Source organism: Phyllopteryx taeniolatus, chromosome 12, assembly GCF_024500385.1.
Source record: "Phyllopteryx taeniolatus isolate TA_2022b chromosome 12, UOR_Ptae_1.2, whole genome shotgun sequence".
In the NCBI taxonomy this organism is placed as follows: domain Eukaryota; kingdom Metazoa; phylum Chordata; class Actinopteri; order Syngnathiformes; family Syngnathidae; genus Phyllopteryx; species Phyllopteryx taeniolatus.
This window is the reverse complement of record NC_084513.1, coordinates 18,800,019-18,823,981: the sequence shown is the minus strand read 5'-3', so window position 1 is coordinate 18,823,981 and position 23,963 is coordinate 18,800,019. Positions and strand designations below refer to the sequence as shown.

General features: G+C 41.6%; 1 protein-coding gene across 16 annotated transcripts; it reads left to right on the top strand.

Moving 5' to 3' along the window:
- The first annotated feature begins 499 nt into the window (after window positions 1-499).
- Window positions 500-20,187, top strand: LOC133487093 (endothelin receptor type B-like). 16 transcript variants are annotated; one of them, XR_009791207.1, is made up of 7 exons: window positions 504-2,645; window positions 2,812-2,924; window positions 5,114-5,306; window positions 6,450-6,580; window positions 6,722-6,781; window positions 19,762-19,907; window positions 20,056-20,187. XR_009791207.1 is itself a non-coding variant. In XM_061793112.1 (6 exons), exons 2-6 carry the CDS (start codon window positions 2,283-2,285, stop codon window positions 7,189-7,191), a joined length of 1,338 nt encoding a protein of 445 aa, XP_061649096.1. In that variant the 5' UTR covers window positions 500-1,773; window positions 1,943-2,282; the 3' UTR covers window positions 7,192-7,331. The 16 variants fall into 16 exon arrangements, 15 of the variants coding, with proteins under 15 accessions (XP_061649096.1, XP_061649095.1, XP_061649094.1 ...); XM_061793112.1 differs by lacking the exons at window positions 19,762-19,907; window positions 20,056-20,187 and adding an exon at window positions 6,855-7,331 and having other exon boundaries at window positions 500-1,773; window positions 1,943-2,645; window positions 6,450-6,781; XM_061793111.1 differs by lacking the exons at window positions 19,762-19,907; window positions 20,056-20,187 and adding an exon at window positions 6,855-7,331 and having other exon boundaries at window positions 500-2,142; window positions 2,252-2,645; window positions 6,450-6,781.
- Window positions 20,188-23,963: the final 3,776 nt, after the last annotated feature.

Genomic DNA, 23,963 nt, shown 5'->3' with positions numbered 1-23,963 from the left:
CTTCCACTAGATGGCAGAAGGTACAGTTAACCTGTGCATCTGCCGCCATTCATACAACAGAATAACAGCTTTGTGTTCAACTAAACAAGGCTGCATTCCACACTAAAAGCGGCAGAGAGCACAATGCACTTAAATAGAGCGGCTTCAAGATCCAGAAATGCGCACCAGGAGTATCTTTGACCCCAGCTAGCTGCGGTTTGTTACTTGGAGCATTTGGTGCGAAAATTGGAAAGTTTGAAGATCAAGATAAAAGACTTTGGAAGTAACTAAAGTATCTAGAACAGGGATCACCAACTTCTTTGAAACTACAAATTACTTATATTTACATTTTTTCGACACAGTTGGCAACGCAGTCCCCCCCCCCCCCCCCCCCCCCCCACGCACTATTCCAAAAATTTCAAAGCAAATTTGTACATCAAATACCAGCAAAATTAAACTCAGACACCACATTAAAGTTTTACTATAGTCCTTGTAAAAGGAGACAGGCCTACTGGGAGTAGCTGAAGTTATTATTATTATATTTTTTTTGTACCAAAATGTTATTTTCCGAGTAAATACATTTTATAGAGGAAATACTTATTTTGTGATAAAAAATATGCCCTGGTCAGAAAACAATGTAACTCTTTAACCATTCTTACAGACCAAAATACGTAGATTTTTATTCTCGCACACCCTCCACAATCATAACCCTGATCTAGAGGACTGTTGCTTTCCAAAAGGCTTGCATAATTTAAAAGTTTTTGCCATTGACACAAGGACAAGGAATTATGTACGACTAAATTCTTGTTGTTTAACTTAATGTAGATAACCGAAGCAGTGAATAAAATGAGCCCATTCAAGACTGCAACACATTGATTCAGGTGTGGTGTCTTCCATGGATCTGGTGTCCACCTTAAAACAATCTTAATTGACATTTTAATTATCGCCTCCAACAGAAGAAGCTCTAGTCGATCTTATGCTGACAACCTGCGGAACAGCCGTAGCCTGCGGTGTGGTTCGGTTCACTTTAAAGACAAACATTTGAGAGTTTTTCATGACTTCTCAGCTGGTCGAAAGGCTATTGTATAAAATAAGTTCATCACACAATACAGTGGTTTTTCGAGATACGATCTTTTTTTTTTTTGCTTTGACTTACGAGCAAAACTTTGACGTACTAGCGCTGTATGGTGGCAGTGAACGCAACTCGCTTCACAACAAGCAGAAGTTTGGCAGATGGTGAACGATTCTTCAAGAAAGAGGCTTCAAGTTGTTTATTGCCACTCCCAGTTCAAGTTTACTGTCAAACTAAACACAAAACAAAGCAAATGACATGCTTATTTAAAACAGCTTTGCCTTAGTAAAGTCCGTTTAGCTTAATGCTAACAAACAAAGCAAAACGCCATAGCCGGGCTAATGGATAGCATAGGTGTTGCGGTGTTATAACCCTTCGAGCAATGGATATTTGAGCAACGGTGGAGCAACACATCAAGACAGGGAGTATAACAATACTCACAGACATATATTCTTTGTCTTCTGCGATGAATGACTAATATTTCTGTAGCTTACTGAAGAATTATGACCATCTACATGTATAGTGATTTCCTGAGGATTGCTATCATTTTAGCCCTGGTCTGTGTCTCTGGTCCGTGGTCCAGCTCCCGTTTACATTTGAGCTGATCTAACCTCTTCAAGCAGTTGCAAAGGGGCTCGTTTGGTATGCAGCAGAGTTCTGATGACGGTGTTGACACTTGGATCAAAACAAAGGAACTGCAGCCTGTGAAGTGTAAACACTAAGTGAGTTCACTATTTTAGTATTTCCGGATGTTTGCATGTGATGTGATGAGGGTATCCACTCTAGCCAGATGAAAGTGTTTCCATAAGATTCCGTGATGTTGCCATTTGTGAAGGTTGAGACATATTACTACTGTAGTAAGCCAGAACATGTTCTCACTCTTAACAACAGACACTTGGACGGCGTCCTTTTACCGAGGGCGATTCATCATAGGTGGTAATTACAGTCACCGGTGACACATTGATGGATAATGACGACAGCGGCACCTTCGTCTATAAAAATCTTCCGACCGCTGAGCTGCAATATTTACTGCAGGCTCTCACAAGGCGACTTTGCTCCCAGCCGTATTGTGCGGCATTTCCGATCAAAAGGTAAGCTGGGACAATTCATTTTATAATTGCCTTGTGATCACCGGAGCAAGTTTCTTTGCTCCCAAACTCCCCGACGCTCTGATGCTAATTACTCCCGTTCCTAACCCAGCGCTGGCAAACGCATCTGAAGGCCGTAGACAATGTGGGCCATCGCGCTACTTCTTTGTCTGGGAAATGTTCTCATTAGCGGCGAGGCCGGTGATCAACATTCTCAGCCTGCCGCTGGTGTACAACTCTCCGAGATGGACAAACACAGATCCAAGAGCTGTGCGAGACCCCCTCCTATGTGCGCCCACTCGGCGGGAATCCGGGATACCTTCAAGTACCTCAATACGGCCATCTCTTTAGTGGTTTTTGTGCTGGGAATTGTGGGAAATTCGCTTCTGCTGAGCATCATTCACAGGAACAAATGCATGAGGAGCTGTGGTGATGCCCTGATTGCAAGTCTAGCTCTAGGAGACCTCCTCCATATTGTGGTGGACGTCCCAGTCAACACCTACAGGGTGAGTTATTCGCCTCACGACATGCAATTACAAGGCCGACATAATGCGACGCCTTATCGGCCTTCTCCGCACACGTTCTATTCATCCCAGGCTTATCTCAAATTGATTGTTATTACAGCGAACACATATTGTGTGCTCTTTTTTTTTTTCTCTCTCCCATATGTAGCTCATGGCAAAAGATTGGCCCTTTGGCTCGGTGCTGTGCAAGCTGGTGCCCTTCATCCAGAACACCTCAGTTGGGGTTATCGTGTTGAGTTTGTGTGCGCTGAGTGCTGACAGGTGAGGAGATAAGAATGTGCTGTGGTTAGGGTTGATAAAAAAATCATGTTTAAAAAAAAAAAAAAAAAGTTTTAATTCAAGTTCATTCGGTAATGTCAATGAATTAGTCAATGGAATTCCTGTGCAGTTTTACTAGTATATATACAGTACTACATACCAGAACGAGTTGTAATACAAGCAGTGGCGTGCAGAGAGGAGGGGCATCCAATCAGGCAGGTAAACAAAATACTGTTTTCCAAATTCCAGCGTAGATCATGAAATCAATTTTGGGAGGCTCACCACACAACCGAGCCAGTGGTTAGCCAATTCTGTCCAGAGAAAATGGTATCTTCCAATTAGGGATGTAGAAGTATTTCTACTCTATATTATTCAGCTGTGAGAAGTTTATTTCATGCTGCTGTAATGTTTGGTGAACTATTCACACCACCGGAAGTAGTCGGGTAAAAAAATCATAGACTGTGACCAGGCAGGAATAAACCCCGATGAAGTGTGCAAAGAATTTATCATTGATCATTTATAGCACAAGATTGAATGTATTTTATCACAATGGCTGCTACCACCGTTGAAGTGGATAAGTGACCGCTTTTGCAATGTATAAACGAGCAACGTTCAGCACCATCGACTCCGTGATTGCCTTCGACTGGGCTCCTTTCTTGTCACAAGGAAAACTGTGAAATAATTCTAATAAATTGTCTGTGTCTTAGCGAGAATTTTTCCTTCTGTGCTACTCGCTTTGGTTTCAACAATCTTGCAACATACTTTGCAGCGGAATGTCTGTTGCTATTTGTCGGACACTGCAAACCCAAACCAATTCCAAATGACTGACCAAACTGTGCCTCTTTCGTATACATGTACTAACTAACCCCTCTCTTTTTGCCGCCATGTCTTCAGTGTAAAAAGTGCGCGGAGAATCCATTTTTACAAAAATTAAAAACCATTTATCAAAGAAATCGATTCATCGGCCAGCGCTTCGTCACACTACATTTTGCTAGTTTTTAATGCAATATGTCCGTGGGAACGCATAACTTTCCAATCCATACAGGCCTACTAATAATGTGCAGGTCAATTGCACGGAATTACCGGTGGGAATCAGTGTAAAATACTTTCATGATATGAAGATGTAACAGAAATGAAATATGGTTTATCCATCTGTCACCGGGCTTGGGATCATATTACATCATACGTGTCCTTTGCTTGCTTTTTGGTCACGACTGTACTTGGATGTGCCTCCGTCAGTCTTTACTCTGTATTTCCGTTAACGTTGTCAGCCAAATTGAACGATAGTGACTGTATACAGGATGCTATTGTACGGACTAAAATCACTAAATACAACTGAAATATTGTGATATTATTATGAGGCCATACTACTGAGCCCAAATCACAACATCGGATGTGCTTTCAACCTCTAAATTGTTGGTAGTGTATAAAGTTGGAAGAAACCACATTAAATGTCTTTTTTTCATTTCGCAAGTTGTGAAAGGTCATTTTCAAAAGCGAAACTAATAAAAACGTATCTGAGGTCTTCAATGTCACAGGAGCAACTCACCAACCTGGATTTAATAAGCACTGAAAAAGAATTTCTTACCGTTGTGGAAATTGGAAATCACAGTTGAAGTGACAGGAGAAAGTATCATTTGGATTTAAGAACCTAATCAAACGTAATTGAATGATATTTAAGTTGAATAACTTGTTTATTTAAAGGTTCATCTTTTCTCATATTTCTCAAGAGATAGGCACCAAGCCCTGCAAACAAGTAGCAGCAATATGTGTTTATCATTTATGCCCACACAAACATGTTTGTAAATGCCTTTAGATGCCAAAAGGTGGCAGTAAAACAGTTTTTTTCTTCTTCTTTCGATTAGACAAGGTCAGGGCCTGAACAAAAATAAGCTTCTCCCCTCGATGTAACATTGTTGCTCGGCACCAAGATGACATCAGATGATGCCAGAGGAATATTTTCATTATAGACATGTTTTTGGCCTGAGCATAAAAACAGCGAATAGCTGAATATAGGTTGCCCCCCCCCCTACAAAATCATGAATTTGCGACTGCCGAAACACGATATACTGTACTTCGCTATATGAGTCTACGGGCTGTTCAAACGAGCTTTGACGTATCACTGAACATGTTATCAAACGTTATAAGGCCTTCCCCTAAAAGGGCTGAAAGCAGAAAAATGCGTGTCGTAGGTACTTCGCTATTGTTTGTCGGCAACGGCTCAAAGACCCCCGAGCGTACGTGTGGACGTCCCTCATATGGCTCCCCTCCATCACGCTGGCCGCACCCGAGCTTGTTGGCTTCGGCGTGATAAATGTGGACTACAAAGAGCGACATCTGAGGATTTGCCTGCTCCATCCGGTGCAGAGCACACCGTTTATGCAGGTGACCTGATGCAAGCCGCCAGTAACAAGCCGCCTTTGATGTTACTTCCTAATCCATTCATGTACTACATTACTGTGAAAAACCACTGGCTTTGCTTTTTTAATGATACTTCTCACAGCAGGTATTTGGTCAATAGTAACAGTAACTAGCAACATTTATTTCCCCTGTTTAAATCAAAAGCAAACAAAACGTCCCATTTCACAGTTTTAAGATATACGTAGGAGATGTAATTAAAAAAAAGCATTTACTTGGTTCAAGCACTGCACACAACTCTGAAAAGTAAAATTTGCACTTCAATAGATCCTTAACTTATGTGATTTATGGTGCTGATGGCAATGGCACAGCTGTTATTTTCCTTATGAAATCATTTAATTATTCTTTACTCTGTTCAAGCCATGCACAAAACTCTGAACAGTAACAGGAGCACAAGTGCTATTGTAAACCTTAACTTAAGCACACAATCCAGAAAAGTAAAAGTAGCATAAACCAAATACTGGTATGCTGACTGGTCTACCAATATTTGAAATCCTTGGATTAGGTGATTTAGGGCCACTATTTTAGGAATACTTAAACAATGTGGTTTATAGCCACTGACAATTGCAGAGCTGTTATGCTCTTTATTATAAGCACTTCCGGCCCGTTTTCCTGCAGGTTAAATAAAGTACAGCACGCAACTCTGAACAGTAATGTTAGCACAACTGGTAGTGCTCCGGGGAACATTTACTTTCTTAAGTTAGGTGATTTATGGTCACTTTGGGAATGGCCTAACTATTATTCTCCTGATCATAAACACATCAACGCAAGTGCTAAGTGGTAAGATGGCCTGTCCTGGCTGGTCCACTGATATTATGCATCTCAGTTCTCCTCGTTTCAAACTTTCCCGTTCACGCAATAGACACAAGTCTGAACGGTGACATTAGTACAACTACTCGTGCTGACATGAGGCTTGGCATCGCTTTTCTGGAGCCTTCCTTACATTATGTGATTTATAGTCACTATAGGAAACGCAAGTCTGCCTTCGTCCTCACTAGAAGCAAAAATACTTCAGCAATATGATTATATGATACCGTTTCTAGTTAAAGTATAACATGTTTGATCTTCACTGCTCGAGTATGCTCATTTCCTGCCTCGTTTGATGAGCAGTTGTATAAAGCTGTGAAGGACTGGTGGCTCTTCAGCTTCTACTTCTGCATGCCACTGGCTTTGACCGCCATCTTCTACGTGCTAATGGCCCGGACGATGCTGAAAAACAAAGACAAAGCATTGATACACGGGTATGTGCGTATTTACTCCTGTCAACTTTACTATCGATTCTTAAAAAAAAAAAAGTTGTGTTTTCAGAGGCGAGGCGTGTCAAGGACCGTTTTGTGCTTGGTTCTTATGTTTGCCGTCTGCTGGTTGCCACTCTACCTCAGCAGAATCTTGACGTCAAGCATATACGATGAGAACGATCCAAACAGGTGCCAGCTACTAAGGTGAGTTTAAACCAGATACCATTTTATATCGTGATCGTTGGCTATACTGTACTCTGAATCTTCACTGTTTCAGTGTCTTTCTTGTGCTGAATTATGTTGGCATCAATCTGGCGTCCCTCAACTCATGCCTCACCCCCGTGGCCTTGTTCGTAGTCCGCGAAAGATTTCAAACCTGTTTTAAGGTGACATACTATCTTCTTCCTCCAACTGATGTGCCTGGAAAGATTTCTTTCTACGTAGACTGCAACAAAAAACAAAACAAAACAAAAAACCACTGGGGGAAAAACAGTCAAAAATGTATTGCACTTTTGGTTAAATTAAATATGGTTTTTATTAGCTTGCAACTCTTTTCTTGGAATGTTTTATTAGTACTATTGATTTGGCAGAATTTTTTTTCATATTTTTCATAATACTGCATAAAGACTTTATTCTAAAAAAAAGTCCAACTTTACCCTTTTAGTGTTACAACTATTATATATTCGCATTTTATTTTCACAGTAGGCTTATAAGACTTCATTCTTGTAAAATTGCTACTTTGTCATATACAACTTTGTGCTCATAACATTAAAATCTTTTTCTCATAATATTGCAACTTTATTCCGTTAAGGCATTATTGTTGTAAAATCACAATTTTATTTTGATAAAATGAAAACTTTTTCTGAGTGAAATTGTTACTTTAATTTCATAATGTTATTACTTTTTGTGAATTTCAACTTTTTTTCTTGTGCTATTACCACATTCATTTTGAGACTTCATTCTGAAAATGTTTTTATTCTTCTTAGATTATTCTTGTAAAAGTTATTCTAAAAATTACAACTTTTTTTCTGATTAAATTATTTATTCTTATCATATTATGACTTCTTTCCCTTTGTAAAATAATCTGCTTAAGTGATTGATTCATTGATTTATTTATTCTCATTTCATAAGTAATACACACACACACACACACACACACACATACATATACTGTGTGTGTATATATTCTTATAATTAAGACTATTTTCGTAGTGTTAATATTTTAACTGCAACTTTATTGATTTTAGAATATTACTTTATTCTCAAAGAAATGGCAGCTTTATTCTTCTATGACAATTTATATCAGAATATTACATAATTTTTGTAATATTAAGCCTTTAAAAATAGCAATATCATTCTTCAAATTCTATGTCTATTTGTTGCACTTTTAATTGGAATATTTTGTCAATTAAATGGTTCTAATTGATCCCAAAATGTCTTTAAATATCTGAGAGATGTTTAGTGTTTCTCAGCATCGTGAAAGGAAAAACATTTGTTGCTAGGGAACATAAATTCTGTCTGATTCTTTGCGCGCTGTCGTTCAATGTCAGCCATGTTTCTGTGTGCTTCTTTGTATCTTTGTTTGGATCGGATTTATAAGGCCTTTTTTATATGGCGCTGTGATATAAAACTGCTTTTGATTTATGCAGCTTTTTCGCACAAAGAAGTCCGGCAAGCATTAAAAGTGCTTTGAAAATGTGAAATGCAGCACTTTGGATTGTAAATCCAGTGTGAACTGTCGTCGCCTTTTGCCTTTATTTGATATTTGATTCATGGATGTTTACCATCGGAGTAGAACAGAAACGCATCACACCGAGGGTCGTTTCTGATATGTTGTCCTAAATAAGGTGAGAAAAATAATACAAACACATTTGTTGTAGTGCAGCACTAAACCTGTGCATCAGTTTCATACATCCTCTGTATTGTACTAGCTCTCATTAGACAGCCCAGACGTGCCTGAAGAAGTGGCCGCTGAGTGTACATTCCTCCTCTCAGCCTGTACACATTGAGTCATGTCCATAAAATGGACTGCAGACAGCAGTGAGCAAGCACCCAGGGGTGCAATAAGTGAAAATGGTCTGGAAAACCATTGTGAGAGGGAAGATGAAAAAAAACATCAGCAGATAGCCTCACAGCAATTTTCAAGGGACATATTTTCAAAGCTTTTATTTTATATAGCTTTAAAAAAAAAAAAAAGGAAAAAGGAATTCACGTGTTATGATACTTTTTACTGGCTGAAGATGCTCGCTTCCTGCTAGTAGTCTCCAATGATGTACACTCAACATTAGGTGTACATTATAAACACCTCTCAGTATTAAGTAGTGCAAAATACAAACTGGATTTACTCTGCAGGTCCAAGTGCCCAATTCCTATATCCAACATATTTTACTTTATAATTATGACTCTGTATTTCCATGTCTATTTTAAGTGTCACAAATGCAATACAACTGCATGTGTACACCCCTTACTGCACGGAAGTACCTTCTCAAGCGTCAACAGCAGGCTCGGACAACATGGGCATGCTAATGGAAGTTGCTCGACACACCATGGGCACTTCATTCAAAATGATTTTCTTTTGTGTCTCCTCTTCCTTCGTCTCATCAGATTTCCTCTTGTTTCTTTTCTTTCGACATCAGCAAAAAGTGAATGGACCAATGAGCAAACACTGCGTGAAGGCAGTGCTCGTGGGAGTTTTAGTGTTGTTTTGTCAAGCCCTGGTTGATATTAAAAGTGGTGAACTTCTTTTACACTAAAGAATGCTTTTAAGAAATGTGTTGGACATTGGACTCACAGTGCGAAACAAAAGATAAATGTTCCACCACAGCCAATTCGATTAGCTTTGCATTACGACGATTTTGTCAAAGCGCCTTCATGAGACTCAGACTTGGAATGATTCAATCAGCAATCATTCCTCACTCAGCTATGGAAGGGCCTCAGCTCTATGTCATTTCTATCTGCAATCATGGAAGAAGATTATTGGCCATGTCATCAACCATAGGCTGGCATTCCGGGAGGCTGCCAGTATCACCGTGTGCGCCGGCATTTCCAACGACGAGGTCCACTGTACATCTCCGTCATTGGTCCCTACAACACGCAAAGCCTCATCAGCTTCCTAAATTCACTGCGGCACAGGCTGATTCCACCTAGAGAGTATTTCATCATTTGGGGCAATGTTGCATTCCACTGTTCCCGCCTTGTGAACAAATGGTCCATCCAGTATGACATTGCAGTTGCTGCCTGCATTCACCTCTTTCCCGAATCCCATTGAAGAATTCTTCTCACCACTATCCTTACCAGGAGATCTCTCTGCTGGCTGCAAAAAAAAAATGCAGGTTGTCTGACAATAGATGCGGAAGCCTGTCGGGGATGGATAAGACATGCCAGAAGAGTCTTTCCAAGGCGGATCGGAAAAGAGGACATCCAATGCGATGTGGATAAAAACCTGTAGCATCACGCTCAGTTGCTGGTGGGCTAGTTGTTGTTTAGTTTTTCTACTGGATATTTCCAGCCATAGCTTGGTTTTGATTTTATGTTTGATTGTTTTTAATTTACAGTTTTGCATTTGTGAGTTGGAGTTTGCCAAAAGCAAGCAATAAATATACAGTACTTGCTATCAAAAATGTGTTTCTGTGTCTGGATTCCATTTTCCACATTACAGTATTACCTCGTTTATTGCGGCGGGTTAGGTTACGGACCAAGTCCAAACCTTAGGCAGTGGTCCTCAGTCGGAAAAGGGTGGAGTGTCCTGTCCAGGTCGGCCAGGAGATTCTGTCCCAAGTGGAGGAGTTGATGTATCTCGGGGTCTTGAAAATGGTGGGAGATTGACACATGTATTGCTGCGCTCTGCATTGTGGTGTGTTGTGGTAAAGAAGGAGCTAAACTGAAAAGCGAATGTCTGAATTTGTTTTTCAATCCATGTTCCCACCCTCACACAAGAAGAAAATAACAGATAGTGTACAAGCGGCCAAAATGAGATTCCTCCACTCGGAGTAGCGCCACTGCTCCTCCACATCGAGAGAAGCCAGAAGCGGTGCCTCAGGCATCAGGTTAGGGTGCCCCCTGACCGCCTCCCTAGCGAGGTGTTTCGGGCATGTCTCACTGGGATTAGACCCCGGTGACGACCCAGGACGTCTCCTGGCCGGCCTGGGAACGCCTCGGGAGGCGGGAAGTCCGGGTTTCCCTGCTTAGACTGCTGCCCCCTGTGATCCTACCACGGATAAGCGGAAGACAATTGATAGATGGAAATATATTTGGTATATTATTTGATTGTTAAAATGAACTATTTTACATACATCATTAACCTCATTTACACGGATCATGCCCATGTTTGTCTGTTTTAAAAACAAATTTGTTTTTGTCGCGTGTGGTTCTCCAGGCGTGCCTTTGTAGCTGGCGTCAGCCTCTGGACGAAGTTCTTCCTGACGACCCTCGGAAAAGTCTGAGGGATCGAACCGCCGAGTAGAGCGGCTGATTGCCTGGCCGAGAGGACGCCTCGCTGTGCCAACAACTCGCACAAGACACTGCAAGCGGGCATCGCGTGTACTCTCGTATTCCTCTCAGTATACGGAGGCTATTCAAGGCATTTATCAGGGCTGCGTTGCAAATTTATGGATGACAGCTACAACTACAACTGTCTGGGCTATCTTGATACCATCAGATACCATCGAAATCATTAGGGCACTCGCAATCCAAGAGTGGAATAAAATGGAATCTGAAAAAAAAGTTTATTACAAGACCAAAGTCTGCGATTGGCTGGCAACCAGTTCAGGGTGTACCCCGCCTCCTGCCCGATGACGGCTGGGATAGTCTCCAGCACGCCCGCGACCCTAGTGAGGAAAAGCGGCTCAGAAAATGGATGGATGGATGGATGGATGGATGGACAAGACCAAAGTTTGCAATTTCACAAGAATAAAATAGATTTTCTCTCTCTCTCTCTCTCTCTCTCTCTCTCTCTCTCTCTCTCTTGAGAGAGAATAACGTCCTACGTTTAGGTAATAAGTCACAATTCTTAATGAGAATGGTTGTAGTTAAGAAAGATTAAAAAATGTGATATAACAAGAATAGGTTTGTTATTCGGAGAAAAAGGTTGTAATTTTAAAAGAATAAAGTTGTAATATTACCAGAAAAAAATGCAATTTTAGAATAGCTCTTCCTTTTTCTATAGAATAGTAATAGTTGTAATATGCAAAAAAAATAGTAATAGGTTTGTGAGGAATTATTTTAGTAGTTTCAGTGGCTACAAAAAAGTCGTCACACCCCTGTTCAAATGCCATTTTTTTGTGATCTAAAAAATAAGGCGGCACGGTGTACGACTGGTTAGAGCGTCTGCCTCACAGTTCTGAGGTCCGGGGTTCAATCCCCGGCCCCGCCTGTGTGGAGTTTGCATGTTCTCCCCGTGCCTGCGTGGGTTTTCTCCGGGCACTCCGGTTTCCTCCCACATCCCAAAAACATGCATGCTAGGTTAATTGAAGACTCTAAATTGCCCGTAGGTGTGAAGGTGAGTACGAATGGTTGTTTGTTTCTATGTGCCCTGCGATTGGCTGGTAACCAGTTTGGGTGTACCCGCCTGCTGCCCGATGATAGCTGGGATAGGCTGCAGCTCGCTCGCGACCCTTGTGAGGATAAGCGGCTCAGAAAATGGATGGATGGAAAAAAATAATAAGATAAATAATTTCAAAACCTTTTTCCACCAATAATGAGACCTTTAATCTGTACAACTTCATTGGAGGGGAAGCATCATTTTGAAGGGGAAATGAAAAACAAATAAACAACTGAGATGCAGTTGCACAAGTGTGCACGCCCTCTTGTTACTGGGGAATGTCGCCATGTTCAGAATTAGCCGATCACATTCAAACTCATGTTAGATGGTAGTCAGCACACGCCTGCCGCCATTTATCGTGTTTCTCATGAACCCTAAATGAAGTTCAGATGTTCTAGTAGGCGTTTCCTTACATTTCTGTTGTCATGGTTTACAGTTCACGCCGTTTTGCAGAGAACTACCACAACATCGTCATCAGTCAGAAAAAGGATACGAGATAATTATCGAGGCCTTAAATAAAGACAGTCATCATTGAGGGGGGGAAAAGTAAATAAAATACATTTGGAATATTTATTTATTTATTTTTAGGGAAGGTTATTAGAATTCAATATGACCTCAGCTTCCTGGTCCATCTTATGTCAGACACCATCCAAAGTCAATCGTTGACTTGCTTTCCTCCCTGAGAGTTTGCCAATAACCCTCTAAATGCAAAGACTGGGCATTCACGAAAAGTGTCAGCTGTGGCAGGGAGGATAAATGAGAGCATTTTGCAGCATTGATACAATACAGGGCAAACAATAACAGAAAACACGGCGCGATTAGAATCAGCAATTTAATTCTCCTTCCCTTTTGTCGACTCCTGGCGAGCACGCTGGCGGAATGCGAGAATCTTTTCAAAGGGCTCAACTTTTAATTGCCGTGGTGACTGACTGACACAGCATTAACGCTCTTATTTGCGCTCACCCCGTCTGTGACAGCGAGACCTATCAGGTGCTGACGTCTAACCCCCCCACCTACCCATCCTCAAACCCCCCTGCACACATCCATCTCTGCTCCTGACCTCATTCTGTCATCTGCGCTCTCCCTCCCCCCTTTCCACTCGCAGGTCTTTCATAAAGTGTCTCCCAGCATTACACATTTAACAATGCATTAAAAATAGGACGCCATCAATCAGTCATTGCGCGGCGGGCGGAGACGCCATCGACTTGTGCGGCACAACAACGTGAAGGGGCCGTCAGGGACATAATTCAGGATTTCCTGTCTTGCATACTACTGAAACGCTCCCATACACTACTGAAACGCCTTAATAAACACAACTGAAATGCTCTCATATACACTTCTGAAACGCTTTCACACACGACTGAAATGCTTGTACACACCCTACTGAATTTTTGTGCTCACATACACAATTGAAACACTCATGCACACTACTGAGAATTTCTTATACACATTACGTACATTAAGTATAAAGTATATTGATATGAGTGTGAGCATTTCAGGACATGTGTGAGAATGTTAGCGTGTAAGTGAGTGAAAAAAAAAATCAGTTTATGCCCGTGAGAGCTTTTCAGTTGTGTGGGTGAGGAAAAAAAATCAGTAGGTTGTGAGAGCATTTCATTAGTATTTATAATATTGTTTCAGTAGTGTATGATAGTGTTTCAATAGTGTGTGAGAGCATTTCAGTAGTGTGTTAGCGCAAAAAAAAAAAAAAGTAGCGTAGCGTATATCAGGGCATTTCAGTCCTGTTATGGGAGCATTTTAACTCTTTATGTGTGCACAAAATATACAAAAAAAAAGGTGTGTGTGAACGGCAATCCTGAATTATGCCTCTAACGACCCCTCATAACAACGCATGCTCTTGCCCTTGCATCGCCACGTACATAAAGCAGGAATAATATTCACATAGGTGGTCGAGGGCGTGACGAGATTAACGGTGATGGGTGCCAGGCTAACGTCGCGGCCAAACGAGTGATATGAGAGTCGTGGCGCCTGATATACGATTGAGACTCGCTCCGATATGATATAATGGCTGCAAGTGAGTCGAGGGCCAACGTCAGGGCACGCCGTGTGAACACCGATTCCAGGTTGCTCGCTGCCAAAGCACGTCGCCGTATAAGAAAGACTGCCTATTTGACATTGTTATTGTGTGTGGGAGCTGGATGCATGCTTAATACGGAATAATGGCTAGCTACATGGATACAAGAGGTAGTGAATGAACGACTGCTTTTACCATTTTACATGCATCAATCCTATATACAGTAGAACCTTGACTTATGATTTTAATATGTTCCATGATTAAGCCGGTAACTGAATTTCTAATCAATCAATCCTTAATGTTTGACTGTCTTTGCTGGATGGATCACAGAATCGGCTTGATTCTTGATCTTTTGGTGAATTAAGAAGCGAAAATAGATGTGCGCCATAAAAATGTGTAATTGAATGTTGCTAACCTCCCTGCTGGTGCCAAATGAAAGCGTCTACTGTTGTTGTTTGTGAATGCAGCCCAATGGGGGGCACAAGCCAATGCAAACTGTAGGCCGGTCCCAAGCCCGGATAAATGCAGAGGGTTGCGTCAGGAAGAGCATCCGGCTTAAAACTTTGCCAAACAAATATGAGCATTCATCCAAAGAATTCCATACCGGATCGGTCATGGCCCGGGTTAACAATGTCCGCCACCGGCGGCGTCAACCTGCAGGGCGCTGGTGGAAATTCAGCTACTGTGGGTCAAAGTCGAAGAAGAAGAGGTGGAAAGCGGGTTCTTCGTCAGAAAGAGAAGAGGAAAGCACAGATCCTAGAACTGAATGTGGGGATTTTGAATGTTGGGACTATGACAGGAAACTCTCGGGCGTTGGTTGACATGATGATTAGGAGAGAGGTTGATATATTGTGTGTCCAGGAGACCAGGTGGAAAGGCAGTAAGGCTAGACGTTTATGGGCGGGGTTTAAATTATTTTACCATGGTGTAGATTGGAAGAGAAATGGAGTCGGGGTTATTTTAAAAGAAGAGTTGGCTAAGAATGTCTTGGAGGTGAAAAGAGTATCAGATCGAGTGATGAGGCTGAAACTTGAAATTGAGGGTGTTATGTATCATGTGAGTAGTGGTTATGCCCCACAGGTAGGATGTGACCTAGAGGTGAAAGAGAAATTCTGGAAGGAGCAAGACGAAGTAGTTCTGAGCATCGAGAGAGTCGTGATTGGTGCAGATTGTAATGGACATGTTGGTGAAGGAAATAGGGGTGATGAAGAAGTGATCCAAGAAGTACGGCATCCAGGAAAGGAACTTGGAGGGACAGATGGTGGGAGACTTTGCAAAAAGGATGAAAATGGCTGTAGTGAATGCTTTTTTCCAGAAGAGGCAGGAACATAGGGTGACCTACAAGAGCGGAGGTAGAAGCACGCAGGTGGATTACATCTTGTGCAGACGATGTAATCTGAAGGAGGTTACCAACTGTAAGGTAGTGGTAGGGGAGAGTGTGGCTAGACAGCATAGGATGGTGGTGTGTAAGATGACTCTGGTGGTGGGGAGGAAAATTAGGAAGACAAAGGCAGAGCAGAGAACCATGTGGTGGAAGCTGAGACAGGATGAGTGTTGTGCGGCTTTTTGCGTGAGACAGGCTCTCGGTGGACAGGAGGAGCTTCCAGAAGACTGGACCACTGCAGCCAAGGTGATCAGAGAGGCAGGCAGGAGAGTACTTGGTGGTGGCAGGAAAGGAGAGAAGGAGACTTGGTGGTGGAAGCTCACAGTACAGGAAATCATTCAAGGAAAAAGGTTAGCTAAGAACAAGTGGGACACTGAGAGGACCAAGGAGAGGCGAAAGGAATACATTGAGATGCGACATAGGGCAAAGGTAGAGGTGGCAAAGGCCAAACAAGAGGCATATGATGACATGTATGCCAGGTTGGACAATAAAGAAGGAGAAAATGATCTATACAGGTTGGCCAGACAGAGGGATGGAGATGGGAAGGATGTGTAGCAGGTTAGGGTGATTAAGGATAGAGATGGAAATATGTTGACTGGTGCCAGTAGTGTGCTAGATAGATGGAAAGAATACTTCAAGGAGTTGATGAATGAGGAAAATGAGAGAGAAGGGAGAGTAGAAGAGGCAAGTGTGGTGGACCAAGAAGTGGCAATGATTAGTAAGGGGGAAGTTAGAAAGCCATTAAAGAGGATGAAAAATGGAAAGGCAGTTGGTCCTGATGACATTCCTGTGGAGGTATGGAAGCATCTAGGAGAGGTGGCTGTGGAGTTTTTGACCAGCTTGTTCAATATAATTCTAGCGCGTGAGAAGATCCCTGAGGAGGGATGGGGTGATGTGCAGAGCTGTGGGAACTATAGAGGAATAAAGTTGATGAGCCACACAATGAAGTTATGGGAAAGAGTAGTGGAGGCTAGACTCAGGACACAAGTGAGTACTTGCGAGCAACAGTATGGCTTCATGCCTGGAAAGAGTACCACAGATGCATTATTTGCCTTGAGGATGTTGATGGAAAAGTACAGAGAAGGTCAGAAGCAGCTACATTGTGTCTTTGTAGATCTAGAGAAAGCCTATGACAGAGTACCCAGAGAGGAACTGTGGTACTGCATGCAGAAGTCTGGAGTGGCAGAGAAGTATGTTAGAATAATGCAGGACATGTACGAGGGCAGCAGAACAGTGGTGAGGTGTGCTGTAAGTGTGATGGACGAATTTAAGGTGGAGGTGGGACTGCATCAGGGATCATCCTTGAGCCCTTCCTGTTTGCAGTGGTGATGGATAGGCTGACAGATGAGGTTAGACTGGAATCCCCGTGGACGTTGATGTTTGCAGATGACATTGTGATCTGCAGTGAAAGCAGGGAGCAGGTGGAGGAACAGTTAGAACGATGGATGAATGAAGATTAGCCAAAGTAAGACAATATATGTGCATGAATGAGAGGGGTGGTGGGGGAAGAGTGAGGCTACAGGGAGAAGAGAAAGCAAGGGTGGAGGACTTTACATACTTGGGGTTAACCGTCCAGAGCAATGGTGAGTGTGGTCAGGAAGTGAAGAAACGTGTCCAAGCAGGTTGGAACGGGTGGAGGAAGGTGTGAGGTGTGTTATGTGACAGAAGAGTCTCTGCTAGGATGAAGGGCAAAGTTTATAAAACAGTGGTGAGGCCAGCCATGATGTACGGATTAGAGACAGTGGCACTGAAGAGACAACAGGAAGTAGAGGTGAAGGTGGCGGAAATGAAGATGTTGAGGTTTGCTCTCGGAGTGACCAGGTTGGATAAAATTAGAAATGAGCTCATCAGTGGGACAGCCAAGGTTCGATGTTTTGTAGACAAAGTGAGAGAGACCAGACTTGGATGATTTGGACACGTCCAGAGGAGAAATAGTGAGTATACTGGTAGAAGGATGATGAGGATGGAGCTGCCAGGCAAGAGAGCTAGAGGAAGACCAAAAAGAAGGTTGATGGATGTCGTGACGGAAGACATGAGGGCAGTTGGTGTGGGACAACCCCAAAGGAAAAGAAGAAGACTGTTGTTGTTTGTGATTTAAAGATCCAAAAATATGTTCCAAAAATCCGTTTCAAGAGAACAGAGACAGTGCATCGCACATTGCGGCCCACACACGCGTCTTTCCCGCTGCGCCACAAAAGGCGCGCACCTCGTTGCTGTCTACAAGGCACGACATCACTGCGACTTTGAGCCTTTGACTCAACAAAATCGGCGGGCGTAATAGTGACTTCTATTGTCTCGTTCACTTTGATGTCAGTTTGTGCCACTGAACATGAGGATTGTTTTACAAGCATATCTGTCAATCATGGACTTACAAATAGATAGCATAATACACACACAAAACAACTGAAGTTGAAAGAATTGTTTTCATAGGTTAAACATCAGATAATGTTAGAAGTAGCTCTGAAATACTCACAGCAAACGACACACTAGCCCAGGGGTCCATAACATGTGGCTCCAGAGCCACAATTCTAAATTTGAAGGGGGGGGGGGGGGGGGGGGGGGGTGTTCAAAATATGCGCCCATGTGCAACAACTAGTGCCAAGATTTGAGCTATTCGACCTCCAGTAGGCAAACCATTGATAAAGCCAAGTAAAGAAAAGTTTCTGAAGAAAACACGTTTAATGCTTCGTGCAACATGAACGCTAGTAAAAACAAACGTCGCTCACGCCTCAAGGGTAACAATTTATACTCAATCGTGTGTGAAAATGAAGATGACTACAAACCCTGACGTGCCGATGCAGTACACTGGGGTTCAGGAGTAAAAAATAGCATGGTAAAACCAGGTAAAACTAATGTTTTAATTGGCTATTATTGTGAAAATATATTTTTTGTATTGTTAGCCTCAGGTAAATAGTCCTTTTTTTTAAATACAAGTTGAAGAACTATAAAAGAATCAGGTGCCATTCTTGTTTTGCATTTTTGCTTGGATAATTTAAGTTTGCTTTTATTTTCATGAATATGAGAAGGACTCAAATAGACATTGACTTTTTTTTTTTTAAGTTAGCTTTAACCATGTCTTTTTTTCAGCGTTCCAAAAGGTTTTGTTACATGAAGAAATAAAATTTCAAATTCTCTTTAGCAGTTATTTGGTTTCATAAATGCAGCACACTATCGTGTTTTATACATACAGGAAACGCAACTAAATATGCAGTGTTATCCTGACTTTAAATGTCAAAAGGGTTTTGTGGCTCCTGTGCTAGAGCTGCTGCGAACAATGCCCAAGCCATTCAACCTGTAGCTAACAATTACAGCTAACAGTAGCATTGCCACTAAAAATACTCAATCGAGCAACTAATAACGTGATATCCAGCTAACCTCCATTACTTTCACAGGCAAAAACACACTAGACAGTACACCTGTGGCTAGCCCTGGGTGCTAATTTTAGCGGTGGGACCAAAATACTAATTATGAACTAGCCAGTCAGCTTTTGCTAGACACACTGCAATACACTGCAACATAGCGTCGCTGTTTACCTGTTTACTATTGCTAGCTGCTAACTGTAGCATTGACACTAAAATACTCAGTTCTCACAACTAATGAGAAACTCGCCAGTCAATTTATGCCAGCCCTTGTGTCATAAGCTAAACAGTGTTGAATGACGTTAAACATTGCACATGCTAATGTACTGTAAATGCAGGCAGATAAGCTTCAAACGGCAGTGACACAATGATGCTGCAGTGACGTATAGCGCACCACTGTGGGGAGGGCGCGACAGTCTCAGACCCCCTTTGGTAATCTGGAGGCTCCCCTACGGTGCTGCCCAGACTGTGGATTTAATTAAACAGTGTGAAATTAATTAATCAGCAGGGTGTCAGGTAAAAGAACTCATCACTGAAACGGCTCGCAAAAGCGCGACAAGCATTTAAAGTGTGCTGACGGTTATTAATTTGCAGCACGCGTCGTATGATAGTTTTCCTATAGTGAGATTAAAATGCTTGGTGGGGGGGAAAAAAATAGTCCACCATAAAAATCAAAGTGTAAACCTGTGTTTGATCTGTTCTATCAATTAATTAAAAAATGGGGAGTTGTGTATAATAATGTGGTGCAAATGAGATGGAGATGAGATAAAATATTCATTTTGTTATCAGGGAATCAGCCTGCAGGGATTTTTTTTTGGCTCCACTCCTGCTCAAAATGGTGTCCATATGGCAATGTTGTACGTATAGTTTTTGCAGGGAGATTGGTGCGATGCCTCGTGGCGTTGGAGGAGGCTGCCTGGCTGTGACAAACTGTTGCAGGGATGTGACGTGAGATAATGAGGCTGTTGTAAGCCTTAAGAATGGAGCCGGCCCCCGGGGCGACCCATCTACAAGTAAGCGCCCGAGCTTGCTCACTATATATTTATATTAAAAAAAAACAATTAAATGCATTGACTTCACAAACTCCATCACAACTTTTGCTTTCATGTGACAAAACCTCTTGACATTGCTTCCCACCCCTTCTCCACGAAACTTTTGCAGTTGTGTCGTCTCAAGGCAGCTCCACTTTGAGGTATTTGTAGCCTCTTCCAAGCACCCCACTGGAGGATCATGTGATCTTGGGTTCTGACGGCGTATTTGATGGCGAACCTGTGCTGCACTTCCTGTAGCGACGCCGAGGTCTTTGGAAAATAAATTAATGGAAATGCACAGGGAGGTTTTTCCTCTTTTTTTTTTAATCGTTTCATGCCAATGATCTTGTGGTGCTTTGTTAATACTGTAAAAAAAAAAAAAAAAAAAGTGGTCTAGTTATACTAAAACCCGAAATGAATCATTCCCTGGACACATTTTGAGTTACAAAAGACTATGAGGACCACGCTAAAATAAATTTTACTGCTACAATAAAATCATGAGGTTCAAATCCTATCCTATGTTAATTTTGGCCAATTTCACATTTTTTCACTAATTGATGCTGTTGGTAGGTCAGTCCTCACGGGTTCTGTTATTTTGACCAGTTTAAAATGTTAAATGGCTTGGTCTATTTGCAATGTTATCGGCTCAACAAACATGGTGGTTTTTTTTTTGGTTTCCTGAAAAGTGATGGTCTTGGAGACGCAAGGATTTCTGAGACCAGCAGTATGTTCCTGTGGCGTGGCGTCTTTGCGCCGAAATGCACAAGTGCAGTCAGTGAAAGAGGTGATCAATCTTTGCCGGAAACCTCTCAAAATGTCCACACTCAATTTCACTTATGTCTATAATTATCTTCACGGCAATTACTGTAGCCTCTTCCTAGACAATCACACCATGTTTTTGTGGTTCAATTAAAAAATAAATAAATAAATACAGTACTGTGTAACGTATGTGGAGCCACAAAATCCAATACAGGTTCTCAGGTACTCATTTGCTTGGTGTGCTTCCTTTCGCTCAACGTCAGCTGGGATAGGCACAAGCTCACCCATGACCCAAATGAGAACAAGCGCTATAGAAAATGGATAGAAGGATTGTACGTTGACATCTGCCGTTGTTTGGCTGAAGCCTCTGCCACTTTACTCAATGAAAAGCATGTGTTAAAAAAAAAAAAAAAACTTTGCACGTCCAATGTAGAGCAACAGCACACTACACATTTTCTATTTATGTGGAGCTGATTGGAGCACATGAAGCAAAACAATCCCGCTGTGGCTGCTGCACACAGAGAATTGCTATAATGTTTCATTACACAGGGAGCGTAATCCCACTACCACTACTCCGACTACTGCTAATGCCACAGTTTAATTGGAGAGCGCTTTGTGTTTGTTTGCATGTTGCCAACGTGCTTGATGATTTTTGGCGCGGATACTCATACTGCGACCTCTCGGGCAATTATTTTTGGAAGGCAACCTTTCTTTCTCTCTGTCTTTGCCCTCAAACAAATATGCCAAACAATAAGTTTACCTGACATTTATACTGCTGTAGCATACAAGATTTTATGTAATAGTTGCAAAATTATCAGAATCAGAATCATCTTTATTTGCCAAGTATGTCCAAAACACACAAGGAATTTGTCTCCGGTAGTTGGAGCCGCTCTAGTACAACAGTACTAGAGCACTCCGGCTCCCACCTTTCAATTTACAGAACACTTTGGAGACATAAAGACATTGACAAAAAACAACAACAAACAACAATTGTGCAAAAAGATGCAGAGTCCTCTAGCACTTAGAGCAGTTCGAATGGCTAATATCGCAATAGTCCGGTGCAATGACCATTGTGCAAAGGGCACTGAGACTTCAAGGAGTGTATGCGGTTTAAAGTGACGAGTAGTGCGATAATCTGGGACAATGGTTGTGCAAATGTTACAGATACTCCTCAATCAGTGTGCAAATGGAGCAGATGCTATATGAAACCTTTGGAATTTTGATCTAAGTCACAACAACAGACAAACAGTCTGCTAAAATCACACAAACAATTTTATTTTTCATTGGACAAACTACGTCAACATTCAGAGTGCAAGGTAGAAAAATGTGAACCCCTGGGCCAGTGTCTCCCAACCTTTATTGAGCCAAGGCAATCATTTCACATTTGGGAAAAACTTACAACTCCCCACCAAACCAAAATGTCACAAAAAGTATAGATATTGAAAGAATGATGAACTCATCTCTCACAAATGTACTTACATTGTGTCCTGTTTAATTGAATGCTGATAGAATTGCAAGAAGCCACGACTCATTCTTTTGTGTGAATGGCAACAGTAGACACAGAAGTTTATTGAACCTTTTGCCATTTCATGGAAGAGCATTTTCTGCCTGTCACTATACATCGCCAGTAGAGATAGATGAACAAAAATGTTTGCAATTAATAATGATTTTCAGACAAATCTATTCAATTTGGCTAGTTTCCTGTGGTACCGCCAATGCTCTCTCACGACACAATAATCTGCCACGGAAGCCTGGTTAGTAAAAACTGGCTTTGGTTTTTTGGACTTCTTTAACAGCTAATGAAAGTCAGGAGTCAGCCAAACTAGAGTCCAATCAATGTGACAAGATTGCAGGTGCTGGTTAAAGTCACACTGCCCTATAAAAAATATGCACAAGGAGGGAAGAGTGCTTAAACGAAAGACATTTTCAAAGTTTGGGATCATTTCACACAAAATAAAAGTGGCTAACGGCTTAGCCAGTTAACAGCCAGCCAACACCCTCAACAGACGAGGCACCGCCTTTTAAAGACACATGCAATCAGTCAAAGTTGGCAACAGATACTACAATACTGTAGAACGTGAGGATGGTGAGCCAAAGTGGACAAAAATATGACCTGTATGAGCGGCCATTAGGGACATTATTCAGGATTAGCTCTCACACTTACTATTCAAATGGTTTCACACACACACAAACTACTGAAAGGCTCTCATAAACACAACTCAAACACTCTCATACGCACGGGTCCTGCCCTCATAAGGACTACTCAAACACTCTCATTAACACTACTCAAACACTCTCATTAACACTACTCATATGCGTTCACACAAGCACGTCAATCACTTTCTCGCACACATCACTGGCATTCACGAGGTCATGTCAATCATGCTCACACACACGTCGATTATGCTCAGACATGAATAGTGTGAATCTTTTATTAGGTAGTTCAATTCAAAAAGTGAAATTATAGAGATGAACTGCACACTGCACACACTCAGAGTGAAGTATTTTGATGATTATAGCGCATAGCAAATAAAAAAAATCCCCCCCAAATTGAGAAACTAAAATGTAACGTCAAACGAAATAGTGAATTAATTCAAGAAATAAAGTCATTTTTAAGTTAGAAATTAGGCTGGAATTTGTCCTCTGAAAAGTACTTCAGTGTTTAATCACTCTATGAGTACTGAAGAAAAACTTTTCAACTATATTCTAATTTATTGAGATGTACCTATATTAAAAAAAGTTATGAAATATTTGACTCTGAGTGTGTGTAGTCTGGAGTGCATATCTATGACACGAGTTTCACTACGACAATTAAATTCCTTCATTCCCTTTGGCCACCTCATTAGGTACACCGGCGCAGGGGATCTTAAACGCGACAATCTGGCTATCCTGCCTGCAATGAACTGTATACGTTTCAGATTGTAAAACAGCGGTGTTGAAACTCTGTCTTGAGTCCAGGAGTAAACTGTTGTACTTTATGGCTGTTGGTCAATGCCATATTTTATTTTGAAACCACTTCCTTTTCAACTCCTATAAATACACGCTCACATATATATGTCAAACGTCTGCACACATACAGCTCAAATAAACTCGCATAAACCTGTCAAATCTATTCACATACCATCCTCAAATCCATTCATAAAATATGCTCAGATCCTTTCACATTTCCATCTCAAATGTTCGCATACATGCTTGTGAAAAAAACAAATCTTGGGAGATTTAATTTAAGATAGATAGATAGACAGACAGACAGATAGATAGGTAGATAGATAGACAGAC

Coding starts and splice junctions, on each gene's coding strand:
- LOC133487093 (XM_061793112.1), top strand. CDS start 2,283: ATGTGGGCCATCGCGCTACTTCTTTGTCTGGGAAATGTTCTCATTAGC. Junction 2,646..2,811: donor TCCCAGTCAACACCTACAGG/GTGAGTTATTCG, acceptor TCCCATATGTAG/CTCATGGCAAAAGATTGGCC. Junction 2,925..5,113: donor TGTGCGCTGAGTGCTGACAG/GTGAGGAGATAA, acceptor TGCGTGTCGTAG/GTACTTCGCTATTGTTTGTC.